At 46.4% G+C, this 19,403-nt stretch overlaps 1 protein-coding gene and 1 pseudogene across 1 annotated transcript in view; both read right to left on the reverse strand.

Moving 5' to 3' along the window:
* Gas6 (growth arrest specific 6) overlaps positions 1–1,002 on the reverse strand; it is a 31,024-nt gene extending 30,022 nt beyond the window's left edge. The window contains exons 1-2 of the mRNA XM_031339134.1: positions 726–1,002; positions 314–480 (exon numbers count right to left, since the gene is read on the reverse strand). Of these exons, the coding sequence (XP_031194994.1) occupies positions 314–480; positions 726–804 (246 nt within the window). The 5' untranslated portion in view covers positions 805–1,002. The remainder of the gene's footprint in view (positions 1–313; positions 481–725) is intronic.
* A 3,452-nt stretch (positions 1,003–4,454) lies between these two features.
* Positions 4,455–19,403, reverse strand: part of LOC116104736 — a 29,495-nt pseudogene continuing 14,546 nt past the window's right edge.

A 19,403-nucleotide genomic window follows, 5' to 3' on the forward strand; every position in this document is an offset into this window, starting at 1 on the left:
TCAGCGGACCCCACTCAAGGCGAGCCTTCTGCTCCTGAAAAGGAGAGGACCTGGGGCTCATCCGAGGAACTGGGGCTCAAGAATGGAGAAGTGCAAAGGGGTGGGAACAAGGCTCTCGGCATCTAAGAGTTCTGGGGTGCACGTGGTGGCACGGTCCACACAGGGATCCTTAAATCTCCAGAAAGGATGTTTGGGATTTCACAGTCCCCGGGTCTCCTGGACCTGCACAGGGTGGGAGTCGGAACTTGTGGCACCCAAAAGTATGGGTTCTGGAACGCACAGGCCCCACCCCGAGACCTTGGCGCTCGCTCACCGTCTCCAGGTCGTTCTCGAACACCTCTCTGGCCTCCTCCTTGCTGCACACCTCCTCCACGCACTCCCGTTCCAGGTGGCCCTGCTTGGCCTCCTCGAAGACTTGGTAGGCGCGGCGCTGCCTGGGCCGCAGGAACTGCGCCGCCTCACGCGCCCGCAACAGCACAGCTGCAGAAAGAAGGGCGTGCAGTCAACCTGCACCCACTCGGGGCTGGAACGTCTGGGGTCAGGGATGCCGGGGACCAGGATGTCTGTGTGTCTGGGATGCTCCGGGTCGGTGATGCCTAGAGCCCAGAGGTCCGGGGCCAGGATGCCAGGGTGTCTCGGGTATCCGGCATCAGGATGCTCCGCCGGGGTACAGGCCTGGAGCCACACCACGGGGTGGTGGGTTTGGGGGCCCCCGCGGTACTCACTGTGCGAAGACTCGGAGGCCAACAGGAGCAGCAGAAGCGCAGTGCCCAGGGCGGCGGCGGGCCCGGGCGGTGGCGGCATGGCGAGGCCGGGGCCGGGGAGCCCGGCAGCCGGGAGCGTGCGGTCAGAGCACCCGGGAGGCTGAAGCGAGGCGCGGACGCCGCGGGACACGGGCTCCGGTCATCCTGGCCAAGCGGCGGTGAAGGTCACATCCCGGCGGCGGCAGCGCCGCACCCGGCGCTCGCTGCGGTTCTGGGCCGTGAAGGAGGCAGCGGGTGAGGGCGGGGCTTGGGGCGGGCGGGGTGGGGCCTAGGGCGGGCGGGGCGGGGCCTAGGGCGAGTGGGGCGGAGCCCTTGGGGGCGGGGCCGAGCTGGGTGAGGCGAGGCAGGCTGACTGGTTCGACTCCAGGATCTTCAAAATGTCACTGCTATTGTGACCTAGAATGCGGTAAAATGAAAGGAGAATTGTATTTGGGCGTCCTGCCCAGATACAATTTGACCATTTTCTATCCTCCTCTGCAGACATCGTTTTTGGAATCTTCATTTTTGAGCACATTTTTTAAAGAGATGTAACATCCACTAAGGAAACAATAACTGAGGCCACACCCAGTGGCGTGGAGGTCCACAGTACAATCTGATTTCCTCTGTAATCTGATTTCCACAACAGAGGCTGAAAGCAGCATTGTGGATTTTCTAGTACCAAAGCTTCCTGGCTCTTGTCTCAGAACACTTTGCAAGGTCACAGGCAAACACACACACACACACACCACACACACACACACACACACCACACCTTGCAGAGCAATTGCAGAATGCAGATATGCAGCGGTCAGCCAAACCCCAATGCGGAGCTGCTCCTGAGACATCCTTACCTCAACATTGTGATAGAAAAGGACAGGGAGTCACCCCCTTTCCTGGGTGAATGCAACCCAGAATCTTGGGAGTACATGAGGTCATTACTGGTGGAATTCTTCTTTAAGGTCATTCGTTTGAAGGTGGGGCTTACAAAATATGTTAATTTCAGAGAAATGAATGTCATGGGAATCATCTTGAAAGGGAATTAAAAATTGGAAGAGCCATCTGTGCCTGCTTCCAGACCATAATCACTCCCAGGAAGCTAAGCCAAAGGCTTCAGAAGCCAGAGAGCACCCTGAACTTCCTAAGGCTGCCCCGGGTCTACAGACACCATGTGCTTGGGAAGAATATTTGCTGTGTTAATTTTCTGATCTTTCTTAAGAAGAAACAGAGGGCAGCCAGGGCTACACAGAGAAAGCCTGCCTTGAAAAAAACCAAAAAAAGAAAGAAAAGAAACACTGGTTTCAAAAGTGTTGTTGGTTATTCAAGCCAAGTCAAGTAGAAGCCCACCACTTCCTAGGGCTCTAAGGAACGGGCATGGATGGATGACAAGTGGTTTGCCCGTCTGCAGCTGCTGCCTGTGCACCTGTGGAAGTTTGGAGAAGAGATGCTTTTTCCAGTTACTTGAACACTCCACCCCCAACCCCATGCCCCATGAGAGACAGCCTCTCTGGCTTCTATGGTGTGGTCATGACTCTGATGACCAGGGGCCAGCACCACCTCAGCTAGATGGAGTCATGTAGGTCCTTTGGACTCTTTTAGCCTGGACCTCAGTCTCCCCCACATTCCTAGTGCATTCTTTCTGCTGAGCATCCCAGTAAAGATGCCTCACATTATATAGACCATTGGTTTAATAAAGAGCATCCTCCTGGGCTTGACTTAGAAAACGGAGCAAGGAGGAAGCAAATGTTGGGGGAAGTGGAAGACCACATGGAGGTCACTATAACCGCGTCATCAGCACAAACAAACAGCAAACAAAACAAATGAAACAAACAAAAAGTTCCCTTTCTAAGGCAGGCATGGGAAACAGGCAAGAAACAATCGCGGTAAATATTCCACATCTGGTGTGCCCTGAGATGGGGATGGCGAGGCTTGGCCCCACAGGACAGGGGGTCAGAGCTGTCTAGGGTGTAGTGAACAATAGGGCTATGGAAAGGAAAGCTGGTTGCTTCTCTTGTCAGGAATAAGCTCAAGTGGGTTGTGGAAGTTGGGTGGAAGCATGGTTTCTGGATAGAACCAGTTCTGCACGGTCCCCAAGGGTACTTCTTTGTTCAATACACTTGAGCGGAGGAGCTCTTGTTCTTCTGTAAAAGGAGTTGTCCTGGGAATAAACCAACATTCAGTTTGGTTTCTGTTTGGGGTCGATAGCCTTATCAACTTATGGAAATGCCTGTAAGTTGTGTTTAAAAGATAGTTTTTGACACACCTGAGGCCCAGGTGTTTACCTGTGTAGTGAGATGACACAACAGGATCCAAAGAATGCCTGTCCCCTTTGCTAATTCTCTCTTCCCAATGTCCCTTCTACCCCCTGAGCTCCCTTCGTCTAGAAAACAGCTTCTGCTACTACAGATTAACTCACAGTTTCTAGCATTACATAAAACAAATCTATATTAGCCAAGTTTTTTGCTTGGCTTTTTCAACCAGCATATTTTCATTTTCGCTCACTATATTCTGTTGTATGGATAAACTACCTATTCATGGACATTAGAGGATTTTTTTAAAGATTTATTTATTTATTTTATATGAGTACTCTGCAGCAGTCCTCAGACACACCAGAGGAAGGCATCAGATCTCATTACAGATGGTTGTGAGCCACCATGTGGCCACTGGGAACTGAACTCAGGACCTCTGGAAGAGCAGCCAGCTCTCTTAACCACTGAGCCACCTCTCTGGCCTGCGCTGGCTTTGTTTTTGTTTTTAAAAAATCAAATGATAGTTTATGAACACTTATGGACCATCTATGCATAAATTATCACGTGCTGATATGCTCTCATTTCTCTTGAGCTTTCTTTTTATTTTAATAAGAAGTTTACTTAAACAAGAGGCTTGCCTTTAAGGGGAAACTATCTAGGATCATTTTGTCCAAGAGTAATTTACCCCTACTTAAAGGCAGACTGCCCTGCATGTAACAACTATGTACAAAAAAGTTATAAAATTGTCCTTGGTTATACAATGGTAGATGAAAAACATTAAAATTCTCCCATCAAATGAGGTATGCAGGGATTTTATATTGTTGAGTTCTTTTGTTAAAAACGATGAGAAGACAATAACTTGCTGGAATATAAGGAGTGGAATGAGTGAGCCACTGATGGGGAAGGGATGATGAGTGAGCCACTGATGGGGAAGGGATGATGAGCGAGCCACTGATGGGGAAGGGATGATGAGTGAGCCACTGATGGGGAAGGGATGATGAGTGAGCCACTGATGGGGAAGGGGATGATGAGTGAGCCACTGAAGGGGAAGGGATGATGAGTGAGCCACTGATGGGGAAGGGATGATGAGTGAGCCACTGATGGGGAAGGGATGATGAGTGAGCCACTGATGGGGAAGGGGGAATGTTTCCACAGAACCAGTACTTTCCCTCAGACCAGCCCCATCTGACATCAACCAAAACAACATTGGCCATTTAGTTTAAAAAAGAAAAAAAAAAGTGCAATGTGCTTATGCACACATACTAGTCACTTTATGTACAATAAGGAAATGGGGACAGAGAAATGAAGGAATAGAGAAAACTGTACCGTAGTAGCCAGGGTGTGGTGGAACCAAATCTCAGCTTTTTAGTTGAGAGTGAGAGTTTGTGTGGCTCCCGTGGCTCATGTGGCTCACGTGGCATTTAGTCTATAACAAAATTCTGAAGGAAAGTAGCAGGTTCCCTTTTCAGTAGACACCTCCTGCCTGCTGCTGGAACACACCAATCATATCTTCATCCTCCACTTCCAACTGTGCTGGTGTGTGTCTCATTGATTGGCTGCCCATCAAATCAGAATTTCATCAGCCTCATTGACAAGCCCAGTTGTTCCCAATAGGCTCTCATGAGTTTACTAAGTGTCGTCTGCCTCTTAAGCTCAAACTGCACCACAGAACCACGGCCCTCCACCTTCACATGAATATGACCTCTGTTCCCAGTCTCCATTCCTTTCTTCCTCGAGTTTCTCCTCAGCCATGTTGAGTACCACAGTCTCCACAGCTGTCACTTCACAAAAGAGGCACCAGGTCTGCACCAAAGGAGCATGCGGGCAGCAGCAGAGGAGGCAGCCTGAAGGCTTTTAAATGTGTGTGTGTGTGTGTGTGTGTGTGTGTGCGCGCGCGCGTGTGTGTGCGTGTGCTTGTGTTTGTGAGCATATGTGTGTGTGCATGTGTGTGTGCTTGTGTTTGTGAGCATATGTGTGTATGCATGTGTGTGTGCGTGTGTGTGCTTGTGTTTGTGAGCATATGTGTTTGTGCATGTGTGTGTGCTTGTGTTTGTGAGCATATGTGTGTGTGCTTGTGCTTGTGTGTGTGCTTATGTTTGTGTGCATGTGTATGTGTGCTTGTGTTTGTAAACATATGTGTGTGTGCATGTGTGTGTGTGCTTGTGTTTGTGTGCATGTGTGTGTGCTTGTGTTTGTGAGCATATTGTGTGTGCATGTGTGTGTGCGTGTGTGTGTGCTTGTGTTTGTGAGCATATTGTGTGTGCATGTGTGTGTGCGTGTGTGTGTGCATGTGTGTGTGCGTGTTTGTAAGCATATGTGTGTGTGCGTGTGTGTGTGTGTGTGTGTGTGTGCTTGTGTTTGTGTGTGTGTGCACAACCTGTAGGAATCTCTCTCTCCTTCCACTATGTGGCTCTCAGGAACTGAATTCAGATCCGTAGGCTTGGCTATAAATACATTTACATCTAAACCATTTCCACAGCCCATGCAAGTTTCTCCTTGGAAAATACTTAAGAGCAGAATAGCTGGCCCATGTGGCAGGTGCCCATTTAACTTTAAAGATTACGGAAAACATTTCTCCAAAGCGATCCACACATCACTAGCAGTGCATGGAGGTGCCCAGCAACACTTTCCACAGTTTTTAAGTGTTAGGCATTTTAGTAGGTGCACAGGGATAGCTTATAGTTTAAAATCGCATTTCCCTAGTAACTAATGATTTCGAGTAGAGTTTAGTGTGCCTTTTGCCATCCAAATAGCTTCATACTGAAGTGTATGTTTAAATTCCCTTCCTCCCTGCCTCCCTGCCTCCCTCTTTCCTTCCTGTTTGAGATGTTTGCTTTTCTAATCGTTGTTTCAAGAATTCTTTAAATAGTCCAGATAAAAGTTCCTTATCAGATGTGTGGTTTGTAAGTATTTATTTCCAGCCTGCACCTTGTGTTCTCACTCTATCACACTGTCTTTCAAAGAGCAGGCTTCTTAAGTTTGAGATCGCTGGCTCCCCTGCTGGCTCCCCCGCTGGCTCCCCCTTCTACGTTTTTGGTGCTCTATTTGTCCAATCAAATATCCTTAAAATTGTCGCAAAGGTAAGTTTTATGTTTAGGAACACGATCTGTTTTAAATTAGTGAGACTTTACTCAGGTGAATAGTCATTTGGTTATCAATAGTGTTGACCCATTACTCAGCATTGTGAATAGAGTTGTAGATTGCAGTGTGTGTGTGTGTGTGTGTGTGTGTGTACATGCACGCACACGCTTGGTCATGAGTACAGTTGTCCTACAATTGTTTACGAGACTCTTCTACCTCTAGTGACCTGTCTTTGTGCCACCAGTAGCCCACTGATTGTACTTGTGTGGGCATGTTTCCTGACTGTTTATTCCTTTTTAAAGTTAGTACCATTCTTCTTCCTCTTCTGCCTCCTCCTCTTCCTCCTCTCTGTGGCCTCTCTGTCCTGGAACTCACTTCTGTAGACCAGGCTATCCTTCAACTTAGAAATCCACCTGCTTCTGCCTCCTGAGAGCTAGGATTAAAGGCATGTCCCACAGTTGACTAATACCACACTTCTTTATGATAAGTGTAGTATCATATGAAGTCAGGTAATATGAATATTTAAATGTTCTCGTCTTCTTCTTCTTCTCCAAAACAGTTAGTTTAGTGTTTTCTCATTTGCATATGAATTTTTAGAACAGCTCTCCTAAAAAGATATGCTAAATTTTAATTGGGATTGCATTGAATCTATAAATTGTTTCTGGAGAGAAAACATTTTGCAGTCTCCCATCTCCTGATCTGCAAATGTGGTCAGCATCGTTTGCTTATTACCCTGGTCTTGGATTATCTCAGCAACATTTCCAATTGCTCACTGTCAGAAGTGGCGCATATCCAGCAAGATTCCTTCCTGGGATTTCATCCTGTTTCAGTGGGTTTTAGTTCTAGTACAGGGTTTTATTATGTAGTTCAGGCTGACCTCAAACACCTCCACGCTGTCTCGTGTGTGTGTGTGTGTGTGTGTGTGTGTGTGTGTTGTTTGTATGTGTGAGTGTGTTTTGTGTAAACTAGAAGTCAACCTTTTCAGGAGAGGTCTAAGTTGTTGAGGCTGGGTCTTTTGTTTTCCAATAGCTGGGTTAGCCTGCAGGCCCCGGAGAGCCTCTTATCTCCACCTTGCTAGAGCTGGAATTAAAAGCATTTAACTCCATGCCTGGATTAAAAATACAAAACAACACAACGAACAAATAAACCACACTTTTTTTTCTATAGGTTCTGGGGATTAACTCCAGTCTTCATGCTTGCCCAGCAAACATTTTTCTGGGCTGTTTCTCCAGACCTAAACCCTAATCGTCCTTTGTTACCCCAGTTCTGGCATTACAGGTGTGTGCCACTATGCCTAGAATGGACTTTTTTAAAAATTAATATTTTTTATGTATGTGAATATTTTGCCTGCATGTGTGTCTGCATACAACTTGTGTGCTTGGTGCCCACAGATGCCAGTTACTGAGACGTCTAGAAGCTGGAGCTAAAGATGCCTGTGAGCTGCTATGAGACTGCTGGGAATCGAACCGTGGTCTTCTCCTCTGACTGTCTATTGTTCATTACTTCAAGTCTGCTCTAGACTCTGATACTGTGTCCTGTCTAGAGGCAAAAATCCTCAGTCATGTTTTTTAAAAAATATTTCTCTATTTGCTTTATGTAAGTACACTGTAGCTGTCTTCAGACACATCAGAAGAAGGCATCAGATCACATTACAGACAGTTGTGAGCCATCATTGTGAGTCCTGAGTTCTGGGAACTCAGGACCTCTGGAAGAGCAAGCAGTCAGTGCTCTTAACCTCTGAGCCATCTCTCCAGCCCACCAGTCATGTTTTAATAAAAAACATTTCCCAGCCAGGGTTCTCAGGCTACTATAAAAATTAATTTTAAAACATAATTTAATTTTATTTTTCTGTGTATGGGTGTTTTGTCTGCATGTGTGCCTCTGTATCACATACATGTCTGGTCCCCAGGAAGGCCAGAAGAGAGCATTAGATCTTTTGGAACTGGAGTTACAGACAGTTATAAACCACCATGTGGGTATTGGGAATTGGACCTGAGTTCTCAGAAAGAGCAGACAGGGTTCTTACCTGCTGAGCCATCTCTGTAGGCCCCTAACCAGTAGATTTCTTAAGTTACCAAGCAGAGCCATGGGGCTTTAGGCTTAGATTTTTAAAAACCTACTAAGGGTTCTCAAATGCTTCAACCCCATTTCTAGCCCACCATCCAAAGGTAGGGGAGAAAAGATGGTAAATAGGACAAAGGGATGTGGACCTGTTTAGAAGTAGTTCATTTGGGTGATTCCAATCTTTGTCAGGATAGCAGCAGTCCAGTTCAGTAGTGTCAGGAAACCAAACACAAATCATCAGCAGTGACACGATCCATCGGAAACTGCCAGGCCTCCGCCAAATCAACATGAGGTAGTATGAGAGACCAGAATCAGCCAGGAGTTCTCTACCATGCTTCTCTCAGTGAAGCAGCAAAGCGAAGATCAGCAAAGATGAGAGACCAATGGAGTGTTGCAAAGCTAGCTCTGTCACTGTGTCACCATCCATCGAGTCCCATTTATACTCTCTCCAGATGTCCTCCCATGGGTCTTTCCTTAGCAAAACACCATGAGTCTGCATCATGTGACACAACCAGAAACTTCCATTTCACAGGGCTTATCCCCAGTGGGTAGGGAATCTTCTGCTTCCTCTGTCTGCTGTGTGCAAGCAATGACTGGGCTATAACTATGTGTGTGCTTGACAACGCTAAGACCGAGACAGAGGTGGGGGCTTCTGGCTCTATAAGAACTAGCTGTTTGAACTTTTGAAAGCCATTTTCCCTATTCATACCCAGATTTCTTTATGTGAAGAAAAGTCTAAGACATGTCCTTGCTTAGGGTACAGTCTGATAATTAGAGGAGATGGCAAATATGAACTCCTTGATGTACAGAGATGGGGGACATTATGCCCACTCCCCAGTCCTGCTGCAGCTAGGACTCTTCGCCATCAGCACAGTTGTGTCCCAACTCTAGACTGCCTCCAGGGTAGAAAAGGACTGCAGCTCTCTGTTGGGGGAGGGTCTATGATAACCAGGTACTTGTCTGCCCAGAAAAATTGCACTTAATACATAGCTCAAAAATAATGCTGTGCAATGAATATGTGTTCGTCAAATAAATGCTTCTATTCAATTCTTACTCACACTGATTGTGCCAATTGGTGGCGTCACAAGTTGGGTTAAGTGTAAGTCATGAGGATAGAGTCCCTTAAGGGGTCAATGCCATAGAAGAGGAGATAAGAAACTTGAAATTTTCCTCTCATCACATGAGGGCATACCAAAAAGTTCCCCCCTGAACCTGGTAGCCTCTTAACCCAGACCCAGATGTTCTAGGAAGCCTCCAGACCTGATCTCCTGGCTTTCTGATCTTAGACTTCCAGGCCCAAGCACCATGAGAAGTAGTATTTGAGCCGTGTGGCCTGTGATAATTTGCATCAGTGGTCTAAGAAAGTAGGAACCTCAGGAGCTCCATGTCTCAGGAAGGGCTGGCACAGCTGGTTGGAGGAGGGTGGACCCTGGAGCCCTGGCCAAGGATGAAGCAAATATGTGGAGAACAAAGACAAAGGTCTCCTTTTCTACAGAGTTTGGAAGAATGTGGTCAACAGACGTGGACATAATAAATGGTGTCTCCTTGCATTGGTCACTTCATCAAAACATTGTAAATAGAGGCCAGAGGTGATTTGGGGAGAGGATTTATGAAAACAATTGTGTCTTAGGTGGCCTCAGCAGAGGAACACAATTCAAACACAGATTGGCTGGAGCCAAGGCAGAGCAGCAGGCAGAACCCTTAGCCAAAGGCAGATGGTGGACAGGAACAGGCAGGGAGAGGCTCAGTCTAGGTGAGATACAGCACACATCTGATAGCTTAGGATGTGTGGCCCACCCTGTTGAAGTTCCTCAAAGCCAAGTGTGCCTACCCAGAACTCTTTGAGAGACTTATCCAGGGCTGTACCTCCAACACAGAAACATTGATTACAGCTTTCTGAGAACAAGGGAGAGTTCAGACTAGTACTCCTGCCCTGTAGGCCGAGTACAGGAAAAGTAGCCCCTATGGATATGGAAGGAGCTTTGTGTGTGGCCCCACAGGCAAGGGGCAGAAACAAGCTGTCTCAGCTGGCCTTTTGGGGAGTAGAGCGCTGCCTCCCAGACTTCATGTCACAGGGCTAATAAGACCTCCTGCACTCACATTACCAGGGAGAAGAAATTGGACTTTTATGGCATTTCACATGCTTACATCTGAATTTTTTAATAATGACCAAGTATTTCATTCTAATGAGCATGATTTAAAAAGACCCAGGCAGCTCTGAGAGTAAACTTTGTTTCCTGAAGAAAGAGATGTTGATAGAAGTGAGGGCAGTTTAGTCACCATAGAAGCAGAGGACCTAAGCCTGGAGTATCCCACAGAGGCTCAAGGGAGATGCCCACGGCTCTCTAGGGATGAGTTGGCTGGTGTGTCTAGTCTTGAGCTGAAGAGGCCTAACAATGATGGAGAGATGGAGATGGCAGAGACTACACCTGGTGGGGACTGCACCTGGTGGGGACTGCACCTGGTGGAGACTGCACCTGGTGGGGACTGCACCTGGTGGAGACTGCACCTGGCAGAGACTGCACCTGGTGGGGACTGCACCTTGCAGAGACTGCACCTGGTGGGGACTGTACCTGGTGGGGACTGCACCTGGTGGGGACTGCACCTGGTGGGGACTGCACCTGGCAGAGACTGCACCTGGTGGGGACTGCACCAGGCAGAGACTGCACCTGGCAGAGACTGCACCTGGTAGAGAGTGCACTTGATGGAGACTGCACCACTCTTGTGCTGCAGTGGACCTCAGAGGTCTTTAAAGGCTTTACCATGTAGGAAAGGAGATCATCTGTGGAGAAGACCAGGTGTGCTGTGTTGCTCCCATGATAAGATTTGGAGGCTTTTTTGGTGAAAGCATTACAGAGTAGGGATTCTGATCTCTAACCAGGTGATCAAGGTCACTTGTGGGTCCATGGGACCAGAGCTCATTTGAAGGTGTCTTGAATAGCCTGATGGCCTAAAAGCCAGCTTTTTATCTACAGTTTGCATAACAGGAATACAGGACAGAATTACAAAGAATACATCCAGGCTCTCTGGCCCAGAGATCTCCCTCTGTCCGGGAAGGGAAGGCTGGCAGCTGTGTGCATCTCTGCCCTTGTGATCTGGAAGAAAGGGCATCCACAGGCTGTGCGGTCAGGCCTTGGTCTTCTCTGCCCATGACCATGTGTTTGTCATCTGTCCTCTGGGAAAGGACTCAAGGTGGCCAGCACAGGAGCTGTGCGTGTGGAGCTGTGCTGGGTCTGAAATACCCTTCAAGGCCAGCTGGAGACCATCCTGCCCAGCAAAGCCAGTGTGCACAGGGATCAAGCCGTGGCTTATGAATGCAGTGAAAATGTACACAGAGCAGCCGTAAGGAAAGCGTTCTGACTGTAGTGGACATCTCCTGGGAGAGGCTGTGGTTTGCTGACGTCTCATGTTAAACAAAATGATGAGCTTTGCATCCGTTGCTTTAGAAAAAGGAACCTGACTCTGCGCTGAGCCAGAAGAAGTCTACAGATACTATTTGGAGTGAATCCAAGGTATTTACAGCCACTCTACACATCTTTGGAACTGACACAGCTACTTTGGTGTAACGGTGTTTTTTGTTTGTTTGTTTGTTTGTTTGTTTGTTTAACCTTCTAGAATGGGCAGTCAACTCTAGGATGCTCAAGGACAGCTCTGCTCAGCTAGCTAGACCCTTGAGGACACAGCTCTTCGAGTGCCTATGCCCTGGGACACCTCAGTGATCCATTTAGTGGGGATATTTAAACCGTACAAATTTGTTCTGTCAGTTGTGTAGCCCCAAGGTCTAAAGTCAAGAAAGCCCACATCCTCCAGGAAGTCCTTTCTGTGTCTCCAGCTTCGTCCATCCTCTTCGTCCATCCGCGTGCCTCTGTGTTCCTAGTTTCACACTTGGTCTCTGCCTCTTATTGCATGCGTTCTCTCCAGGTGAGGCTGCACCCGTGTCTCCGCTTCTGAAAGCAGCAGTTCTGTTGGATCTTACCCTTGTGTGAGCGCACGTTAAACACATCTGATAGGACCCTGCTGTGAGGTCTCAGCCTGAAGTGCTGAGGGTTAGAGTTAGTCCTGGACTGGCAGAGCTAGGAAAGACTCATGGGTATTGGTCCTCACCTTGCTTGCTTCAAAAATGAGATCCATAACTGGGTTTCCTGGGGGTGGCTGGGTAGCTCTAGATGGTCCTCTGGGCTCCATTGCCCGGAAATCGCTGTGCCCTCATCTGCTTTTCCTTCTTGGGGACAAAAGTACAGGTTTATAATCCTCAACTTGGCTTTCAAGCACATAGCACGAACAGGCATGGAAGAATTATCGACTTGCTGGATAATGAAGGAGGTAGAGAGCAGACAGAACTAGTTCCAGAGGTGATTTGAGGGATGAATGGTTGTTCTCCAGATTAAAAAAAAAAGGAATATGAGACCCAGGCCAGTGGCATAGGCACAAAAGGGATCCCCATCCTTCAATGACATTGGATGTATAGAGACATGGCCTGTAAGCTTATTTATTCTTGGGAACAAACATTAAGCGACTCTTTACTGGAAAAGATCTGTGGATTAATGTGTAACTTAAAGTTAGCAAGTGGTTATAGAAAGTATCAGGGTGAACTAGGGCACCTGCCAGAAGATAAACATCCTGGTGGGGCTGGCGACAGGGCTGTGCCTGCTTTCCCAGGCAGACAAGAGTGTCACTGCCTAAGAGGCCATTGTCCCCGTCACAAAGACTTTTGGGGAACTTTTCATAATGTTGGATGAGCTCTGTGTCCTTTGTGAAATAACTTAATTCCTGACATGAAGACACTATTTTATGAAAAATTCCTTAACTACAAATACTGTTCTTAAATTTTATTTTAAAATTTATTAAAATTTTTAAAATTTTAAAATTTATTTTATGTGTATTGGTGTTTGTTTTGCCTCTGCATATTTGTCTGTGTAGCATGTGTATGCTTGGTGCCCCTGGAGGTCAGAAGAGGGCATCGGATCCCCAGGAACTGGTCATAAGTTGGTGCCCATGGTCAGAAGAGGGCATCGGATCCCCAGGAACTGGTCATAAGGCCCAGTGTGGGAGCTGAGAATCAGAACAGGGTCCTCTGGAAGAGCTGTTACCCACTAACCATCCCGCCAAACCCAAGCTCGAATTCTTGATATACAGATTTCAAAATGTGCTGATGTGCTTGGTGAATTCAAACAGGTATGCATGGACTGGAGACCACTCTCCTCCCCAAATGGTCCCTGTGCTGCATTTGATCTTCACAGTGGGGAATCAGGGATTCCTGTTAAAATTGCTATTGGACGATAAGGGCAGACATGGAAAAGGCTGTGTTCAAAATCTAGCTTGACAAGTTAATTTGGTCACATTTTTAGGATAAGCCAGCCAAGCCACCCCTGTCATCACCCTGCAGAGCACACATGAAACTCTCATCTCCAGGCAGGGTTGAAGGAAAGCCTGAGGCCATCTCTTCTAAGCCCACTTATTGTCTGCCCTGGATGGAGCACGCTACCTGGGTCTAACTCCCTGTGTAGAACTCCTCATTCTCAAGTTTTTCCCTAAGAGAAAGGTAGCTACAGTATCCTGGTGTCCTTCAGAGGCAGAATGTCCCTTGTCACCTCCTGAATCTTACAATTTATAAAGTGAAGGACACAGCAATGATATGATATGGGACTCAGTAGATACAGACTCAACCAGTAATAGAGCCTACCCATATGGTACCTGCCCATCAATCTTTTTGGTCCTTGAACAGCCAGCCTTTGTCATCAGGGAGTGTGACAGACAACTTGGGTATAGTAGGTTTGAGCTAGACCTGGCACCTGTCCCCTCTTCCTGCTGCAGGGACTTATGGCCAATACCTAGTTCTCACAAGGTAGAAGGGACAGGAGCTGTGGACTGACGGCTGAGCCACAGGCTCGCCCAACTCCTCCACGAGGAGCCAGATGCCCATAGCCTCCAGTACTACTGAGAAGTTGGGAGAGCAACAAGACATTAGGGACTGGGTCAGGGTGACCATGTGAGACTGGCAACCTTGCAGAGATACTGAGAAATCAATTCCACATTTCTTGAAGTCATTGTGCTTGGCTTTTCTTGGTTACTAAGCAAGGTTTGCCATAGGAGCTTTGATATCAGGCACACACTGGCGAGGATGCAGGATGGATCATGGTGACCTTGACTTCCCCAGGACTCCCACTCACACGTTACCTCTGACAGCCCGTGTCCCAGTACTGCTTGCTGGGCTCAGGAGGGCACCTCAGCCTGCCCTTGGCCACCTGCCAGCCCTACCACGTGCTATCCTGACTCAGCAAGGCTGGCATTAGGCCATCCTGGACAGCGTGTGTGTGTGTGTGTGTGTGTGTGTGTGTGTGTGTGTGTGTGTGCCAGGGCTGCAGAATCAAGAGCTGAATCCTGACTGAGGAGGTTGCAGATTGGCTTTTTACTTCTGTCTCTGAACTTGGATAAACTAACAGAGGGGCTGTAAGTTCAAGGGCAGTTGGAACCTGCTATGATGGAGGACATTATAGAAGGAAGGAGGGTGGCATTAACAAAGGAGGAGGGCAGTAGTAAAGATTTACATTTGTTTGACACTCTGGGTTTGGCCTTTATATCTCCAGGGAGTGGTCTCTGGGCTCAGATGTGTTTGTGCTGAAAAAAAAAAACGTTGGAGATAGAACCCTACCAGGCAAGAAGGATGCTGGGTGCACTCTCCTGCTTCCCTGAGAACAAACAGGTGCCTGGCCATGGCAGAACTGGAATGTTGGCAGAAGGTGCTCTTGTCCAGGTTTTATGTGCTTTTCCCACCATGCATCGTGGGGTCTAAGAAATCGCTTTCTCAGCCAGGCGGTGGCTTTAATCCCAGCACTTGGGAGGCAGAAGCAAGGGCCAGCCTGGTCTACAGAGTGAGTTCCAGGACAGCCAGAGCTACACAGAGAAACCCTGTCTCGAAAAACCAAAAAAAAGAAAGAAAGAAAGAAAGAAAGAAAGAAAGAAAGAAAGAAAGAAAGAAAGAAAGAAAGAAATCGCTTTCTCTGTAAACATGGCAATGGAGAAGGTGTGTGTGTGTTCGTGCGTGTGTGCGTGCATGCGTGCGTGCGTGTCCATCCCAGATGTCTGGTCAGTGGCTTCCTACCTCAGGGCACCTACGTCCTATTTTGTGACTGAGCATGCCTTGACTCTTGTCTTTGCTCTGGGCCTGGCATGGGTCCCGTGCCTTGCCTGTGGTTTGGCCTGTTTGACAGAAGTCCTGTGCTATTGCATCCTCTACTACTCCTATGGGGTGCAGGGCCTAGGGCACCCTTTGCGTGCAACTGCTCCATTGCACGGGTCTAAAACAAGGCTGGTTTCTGTCCTTCCTCTTCTGTCCTATGGCCTGTACTGCTCCTTAGCAGCTGTCCCTCTTTATCTACCAGTTTGCACCAAGGTAAGTTCCTAGCCTCCCCAGCAGTGACTCATGTTGTTGCTGTTTTCAGAACTGTCGTGAACTCATAAGGTTTACAGTGCTGGGACTCATGAGGTCTGCAGTGCTGGGCATGTCTCTATTCACTGCAGAGGTTGCAGGAGGTCATTGCATGCTTTGGCCAGTGAGAGCCTTCGCTGTAACTTGGTCTATATCCCGCATAGTGTTTAATAGGCAATTCTTATGTGTAGTGATGTTCATGACTGGGGTTTGAGGGTAGAGCTCCAGGAATGAGTGGTTATGGAGGCGAGTCTTTCCACAGCAGTAACGCTTCTCAAAATAACTTCCCAGGCACAGAACAGATGCTCGTCCTGTCTTCTTGCTACCATATCACTACCTGGACTTCTAAACTGTCTTTGCACACCTCAAGTATAATCCTGGTCCCAGGCTTGGGCCTGCCCTATGCAGACCAGGGGAGGGGTGTCCCTGACATCTCTCATTGTACATGTTTGGATGGAAGCAACTATAAACACGTGTGCCCCTCCCGGGGTTATTAGATTGTTGAAACAACGATCCCATGAAATTAGAATTACTCCAGGAATCTCACGCTGGGAGAAGGGAGAGGAGGAAGCCTGTGTTTAGCTAGAGGAGGAACTTGTCTCTCAGGAGACATGCAAACATTTCTCAGAGCACCTTGCGGGCACAGCTAGAGCCCAGACATTGACACAAATGATGGGCTGGGCCACACCCTCACCAGGATTTAAACCTCCCCCTATTTAAACCTGAGCTTCACTACAGATCGCTCAAGATGGACTTGGGAACGGGCTTTGGGGTCAGTGGGACAGTGAATTCTTCATTTACTCCTCTTCCCAATGGGGCTACATTAAACAACTCTCTTTTCTCTGCATCTCACTATTGCTTGTTTGTTTAATTGGTGTACCAAGGATGCGAGACTGAGTTTAGCTTGTTAGGTCTTCCAGGGTCCAGTCTCTGAGGCTAAACAATGCCTATAAAAATTTTGGTGAGCCAGCTGGAAGAGGAGACACATTTTGAGTATCAGTCACTTGTAGCAAGTTGACCGTAAATTGAAAAATAAGACTGAAAAGTTCCCACGGCAGTGGGATCATTTATTCTACCATCCAGCCAATCAACGCCTAGTGATGCAGAGATTGGAGCTGGGGCTGGGTTTCAGACACAAGAGAGTCTAGCCCCAGTGCATCTCTGTAATGGGGCACTCTGAGCACTTCATCCTTGTAGTTTGGGGCACAGGTGAGCTGCTGTTCACCTTGAATCATTTTGACGACTGCCATTTGGTGACTGTCTTTGTCTTTTGTTTTCTTCTGAGCCACTAGGGTATAGAACCAAGTGGTATAGGACCATTTGGGCATTGCAATGTTTATGTGACTGGCTTTATCAAGTTGCAAGACTTTTGAACTAATTCGGAGTTGGGTTGACCTATCTGGTCAGCTGGCATGACAGGGACAGTTAAATGTTGTTGGTCCTTTGGGGCCCTGCTGAACCACAAGGTTTTGTTGAGCCTTTGGGACAGGACAGCAAGCTGAGGGAACCTCTGTGGTGACTTATGTAGCCATGGATAGCATGAAGTCTGTGATGCTTTGGCCCTCCCTGTGGAGAGTGCGAGTCTGCGATGCTTTGGCCCTCCCTGTGGAGAGTGCGAGTCAATGAGGCTTTTATGAATGTGTGATGGTTTAATGTGATTGTTTTGTGTCATTTTGTTGCTAAAAGAGCATGGGGAAAAGAAAACCCTCCATCTATCCCTCATTTTCCTGAAAGTAACTAAATAACAAACCCTTGATAACACATCATTAAAAATTTTTTTAAACTTATTATAAGGCAAAAAAAGCACTATTTCTGGCAAATATAATTTAAAATGAATTATTTATGTATGAGTGTGAGTGTTTGAGGGGCAATTTGGGGGCAACATAGTGTACAGAAGCTATTGCTTATGCATTATATATAATATGTAATGTTTATATAATTACATATAAAATATATTATATGTTATATATGATATATTATGTATTACATAGTATGTATTTGTTATATATTATAATAGCATAATATATAATGCATATAATTATATAACATATATAATATGCATGATATAGTTGTATATTTAATTTATATAATATATAATTATATATAATATTCATATACATATAAATAAATATCTCAGTCAGGCATAACTAAAATGCTCACTAATTGAAATGGTAATTTGTGGTTATTAATGAAATGGTTTGTGTCTGATACTTTCAATATTAGTTCTGGAAACTGAAGCTGAAAAGAATTTTGTTATAGAAATTACAAAATAAATAACTCATATCTTAAGTCGATAGGACAGCTACATTGTTAAACCATGCTTTTGTTAGAGCATGGAAAACTTCCAAAATTGCCTTTTAAAGGCAAACTTAAATTTAAAGGATCGATTTTATGAATGGCTTATTTCTAAAAATAGTCGTCTGGTTTGTAGGCTTTGCCCCATATGACACATACATACATTTGTCAGTATTGAGAAGGGCTGATTTTGGCACTGGGATAATAGTTATTGTCCAACATTAGTTCACTGCAGAGAGGTGGCTATTCTCTTGTAGATAGTGTTATCAGATTCCAGCATTAGTTCACTGCAGGGAGGTGGCTATTCTCTTGTAGATAGTGTTATCAGATTAGATGTATCTAGCTTACTTATCCAGATTTTATGTTTTTCTAAGACAATCATTTCTCTCCTACCGACTATGTCTTAATAGAGTCAAGATTTCTTTAAGGGTCTAGAGTAAGGTTTTCTAAGTGATACTTTATAAACAACTATGTTTAGTAACTTAAGTATATTTAACCCTATGAATAGAAATGCATAGAAATTTGCACGTGAACTTTATGTACAGCGCAAAAGTTTGTAGAGCTAATATATTATGCGATAATATATTAAAACAACATTTTTATCATATTTATTATTCTGTAATAGTTTATATTATTTTAAATTACTACATTTATTATAATAAAGGCTTAATATATTAAAGTACAAGAATAGACTCTGGGTAGGCTTAACTGGAGAGCCATCCCTTCTACAATTCTTATTTGCTTAATACTAGACAGAAGGCTTTCAACACACACACACAGACACACACACAAACATACACACATACACACAGACACACACATCGACACACACATCGACACACACACAGAGACACACACAGACACACAGACACACACACAGAGATACACACACAGAGATACACACACACACACACACACACACACACACACACACACACACACACACCATCAGAAGATCAGACTGACCAGAACTGACCTCATGCTGGTGACAAGAGACAGATAAACCACAAGACAGAGTCAGCAATGTCTTTACAGAGAACTGTTGAGAGACAGGCAGGACATTTCCGGAATCAAAGCTGCACTGGGCGAGCTGACATGTGCTTCGAACTCCAGCAGCAGGGAACCCGACACAGGAGAATGGAAGATTTGGGGCCAGCCTATGCTTCATAACAGACTTCATCTCAGAGCCAAGAACAAAAACCTCGCATCCCATCCCAGTCCTTCCAAAGAAAACCGCGTCCAATGGTCATGGAGAAATGGTTGTTACACATGGTCACCTGACACTGCCTTCTGACATTGGCTCCTGCTTGTTTTCTGTTTGTGATGTTTCAGATACAGATGTGTTTTAGGAAATATCACGCCCACAACACCCAGAGGAAGCTCCACTCCCAGGTGCTCTGACACACCCAGGATCAGAGGTGAGCAGGAACCAACATCTGTCCCAACACTAGGAGTAACTGGGACCAGCGGGACCAGTCACTTAGGAACTCCGCCAGCCTAGTGACTCCGGTTCCTTCCGGTCTGTCTGGGTTAGTGTTCTGAGCA

Source organism: Mastomys coucha, unplaced genomic scaffold (assembly GCF_008632895.1).
Source record: "Mastomys coucha isolate ucsf_1 unplaced genomic scaffold, UCSF_Mcou_1 pScaffold22, whole genome shotgun sequence".
NCBI lineage: Eukaryota > Metazoa > Chordata > Mammalia > Rodentia > Muridae > Mastomys > Mastomys coucha.